Genomic DNA, 2,948 nt, shown 5'->3' with positions numbered 1-2,948 from the left:
TCGCCTGGAACCCCAACCCCACCGTCTGCCTGGTGGCCATCTCTGTGTGAGTGTCCCAGCGCGGCTTTCCCCATCCTCCAGCCAGGAGCTCCACGACCTGGCATGGTTGCTGGATCTCCTCTCCCAAAGCCTCTCCAGCCTCCAAAGAGCACCTGTAAACTCGTGGCACCCCCAGCAGCGAGGGTGGCCACACTGTGGTGTGCGAAGCCACCTCTGCTCACTGTGACCCTGCCTCCTGCTTCATCTGGTGGCCCTCCCTCTTCTTGTGGTGACCCTCATTCTTCATTCCTCCTTTTGTGGAGGAACCAGTCAGTGCCCACCATCCTCCCTGGGTCACTCAGGCTATGACAGAGCTCCCCCGTATCCTCCCTCTTTTTGGTGGCCTACAGAAGGGCCCGGCTGCTCGCGGCGTCCCACACGTCCCTCCCTGTGGCCCTGGCCCTGTGCAGGGCCATCCCGTGGCAGCACAGGGTGTGCAGAAGCGTTTCCTCTGCTCAGTGGTGCCCTGACCTATGCGCTCATCCCACACTGTAGGGAGCAGTCGGTGCTGCTGCTGCACCCCTGCCTCGGGGACAAGCTGCTCTACGGGGCCACCGACCAGCTGCTGGAGTCCTACGTGGCGCCAGAGGAGGAGCGGGTCCAGCCCGTGCAGTGGGTGACAGCCACCATGGAGGAGCACAGCAAAGGCATCCGACTGGTGGTCCAGCACAGCAAGGTGGGGACGGGGACGCCCCGCGGGAGTGGGGTGGTGGGAGACATGCTGGGGAGGCTGGTGGCTCTGATGCGTGGCTGTCCCCCTCCCCTCTCGCTGCAGGCTGTGAAGCAGGTGACCTGGCACGGCAAAGGTGACTACTTTGCCAGCGCCGTGTCTGTCTGACAACAGCAACATGCAAGTGCTGATTCACCAGACCAGCAAGCGCTGGAGCCAGAACCCCTTCCGCAAGAGCAAGGGGCTGGTGCAGTGCGTCCTCTTCCACCCCATCCGCCCCTACTTCTTCGTGGCCACCCAGCGCTACGTCCGCATCTACAACCTCCTCAAGCAGGAGCTCACAAAGAAGCTGATGACCAACTGCAAGTGGGTGTCCAGCATGGCCATCCACCCTGGAGGTACGTGGCCTGCGGTGCTCCCCAAGGAGCTGCCAGGACTTGTGAGCCGGTACGGAGCATCCCGCTCAGCTGGGCTGCCTGGGGTGCAGGCAGGGCTCTGGGTGCTGGCAGGACACCCTGGGATTCGCTGGTGACCCGAGTAATACCTTGTTCCCTCTCGCAGGAGACAACATCATCTGCGGTAGCTACGACAGCAAGCTGGCCTGGTTCGACCTGGACCTCTCCACCAGACCCTACCAGCTGCTGCGGTGAGCCCCAGTGCCACGGCCACCCAGTGCTTGCCCCCCGTTAACCTGCCCACAGCCCCCCCAGACCCCACGGGTCCTCTTCCCAGGGCTGTTCCCTCTCCTGGGACGTGGCAGAAGGATGGAGCCCAGTGGGGCTGTGCCAGGAGCAGCCATCCCTGCCCAGTGTGTGGGTGTCTCACAGCTCTTATGTGCCAAGGGGACAGTCACCACAGCTCTCCCGGGGCTCAGGGTTGGGGCAAAGCCTTGCGCTGGGCTGGTTTGAGCTGCTCACAGCAGGTCCCAGTCTGTCCCAGTCGCCAGCTCCCCTCCCATACACATGGCCGTTCGCAGCAGAGCTTGGGATCCGTAAAGCCTGGCCGTGCACAGACCCAGGCACTTTGTCCCCAAGGGTTGGGACAGGGGCAGAGCGTGTCCCTCCTCGCCCTGACATGGCTCCCGTCCTCTGTGCAGGCACCACAAGAAAGCGCTGCGGAGCGTGGCCTTCCACAAGCACTACCCGCTCTTCGCCTCGGGCTCGGACGACGGGACCGTCATCGTTTGCCATGGCATGGTCTACAAGTACGTGGTGGGGAGCCACGGGGGGTTGGTGTCGGGTCCTCTCTCTGGCATTCTGTGGTGCGGCAGAGCCCTGGAGGGGCTGCTGGGCTGGGGGGGTGCAGAGCTGCCTGTGCCTTGGGGGGTCCAGCGCTTGTGGGGTGACTCTGGAAGTACCGCAGGGAGGGAGCCGAAGCCCTGCACTGACCTGTCTCCTCCACCACAGCGACCTGCTGCAGAACCCGCTGCTGGTGCCCGTGAAGGTGCTGAAGGGCCACGTGATGACATTGGACCTGGGTGTCCTCGATGTGCTCTTCCACCCCACCCAGCCCTGGGTCTTCTCCTCCGGCGCCGACGGCACCGTCCGGCTCTACACGTAGCTGCTGCCCAGCGCCAGCGCACCCCCCTTCCCCTCAACCCAACACCCGCACCCCGCGGGCGAGGGACAACGCCGGGACCACCGCGCTCTGCAGGGAACGTTTCTTCTGCTCCTGCACACAGACTCCTGGCGCCTTGCTCATTAAACTCTTTTGGATACGATCCTGTGCTGCTTTCTCCTGCATTGCCGGCTCAGCCTGGGCTGGACCAGGGCCGTGGGGACGCATGGATCCCCCTGCCAAAACCCGCTCGGTGCTGCTGCCTCCCCCGGCCCAGCGTGGTTTCCTCCAGCCGGCACGGCTGCCCTTCCCCGCAGCTCTTGCCGTGTTCGCCATCACTGCCTGGCCATGGAGCTCACTGCGGCCCTGGCTGGGAGAGCTGCTCCCACACAGTGAAGCTGAGCAGGCCTCTCCCTGCCCCGGCTGACCCCCGTCCCTGTGGGGTGCCACCCCACCTGGGTGGCTGCGTGCTGGTGTCACCATCCCTCCCTGCCCGGAGTGCCCCAGGTGGAGGGAAGGAAGGCTTCAGGCTGCCCCCACCATGGGCCAGCCCCACGGGCATGGTGGCACCAGGACTGGCATGGGACATGTTCCTGCCAGCGGGAACCCCGACATCCTCTGCCCCACAGCTGGTCCCATGTGCACCCCATGCGAGGACATGGTGAGCAGGCACCCACAGCCA

General features: G+C 64.9%; 1 protein-coding gene across 1 annotated transcript in view; it reads left to right on the top strand.

Annotated features, from left to right (window-relative positions):
• BOP1 (block of proliferation 1) overlaps window positions 1–2,269 on the top strand; it is an 8,234-nt gene extending 5,965 nt beyond the window's left edge. Inside the window, 7 exon segments of the mRNA XM_009886847.1 lie at window positions 1–46; window positions 535–715; window positions 815–871; window positions 873–1,107; window positions 1,271–1,355; window positions 1,806–1,913; window positions 2,116–2,269. Of these exon segments, the coding sequence (XP_009885149.1) occupies window positions 1–46; window positions 535–715; window positions 815–871; window positions 873–1,107; window positions 1,271–1,355; window positions 1,806–1,913; window positions 2,116–2,269 (866 nt within the window).
• The last annotated feature ends 679 nt before the right edge of the window (window positions 2,270–2,948 follow it).

The sequence above is a fragment of the Charadrius vociferus genome, unplaced genomic scaffold (genome assembly GCF_000708025.1).
Source record: "Charadrius vociferus isolate BGI_N301 unplaced genomic scaffold, ASM70802v2 scaffold1036, whole genome shotgun sequence".
Classification (NCBI taxonomy): domain Eukaryota; kingdom Metazoa; phylum Chordata; class Aves; order Charadriiformes; family Charadriidae; genus Charadrius; species Charadrius vociferus.
Note: the sequence above shows the minus strand (reverse complement) of the source record. Positions and strands in the feature narration are given on the sequence as shown.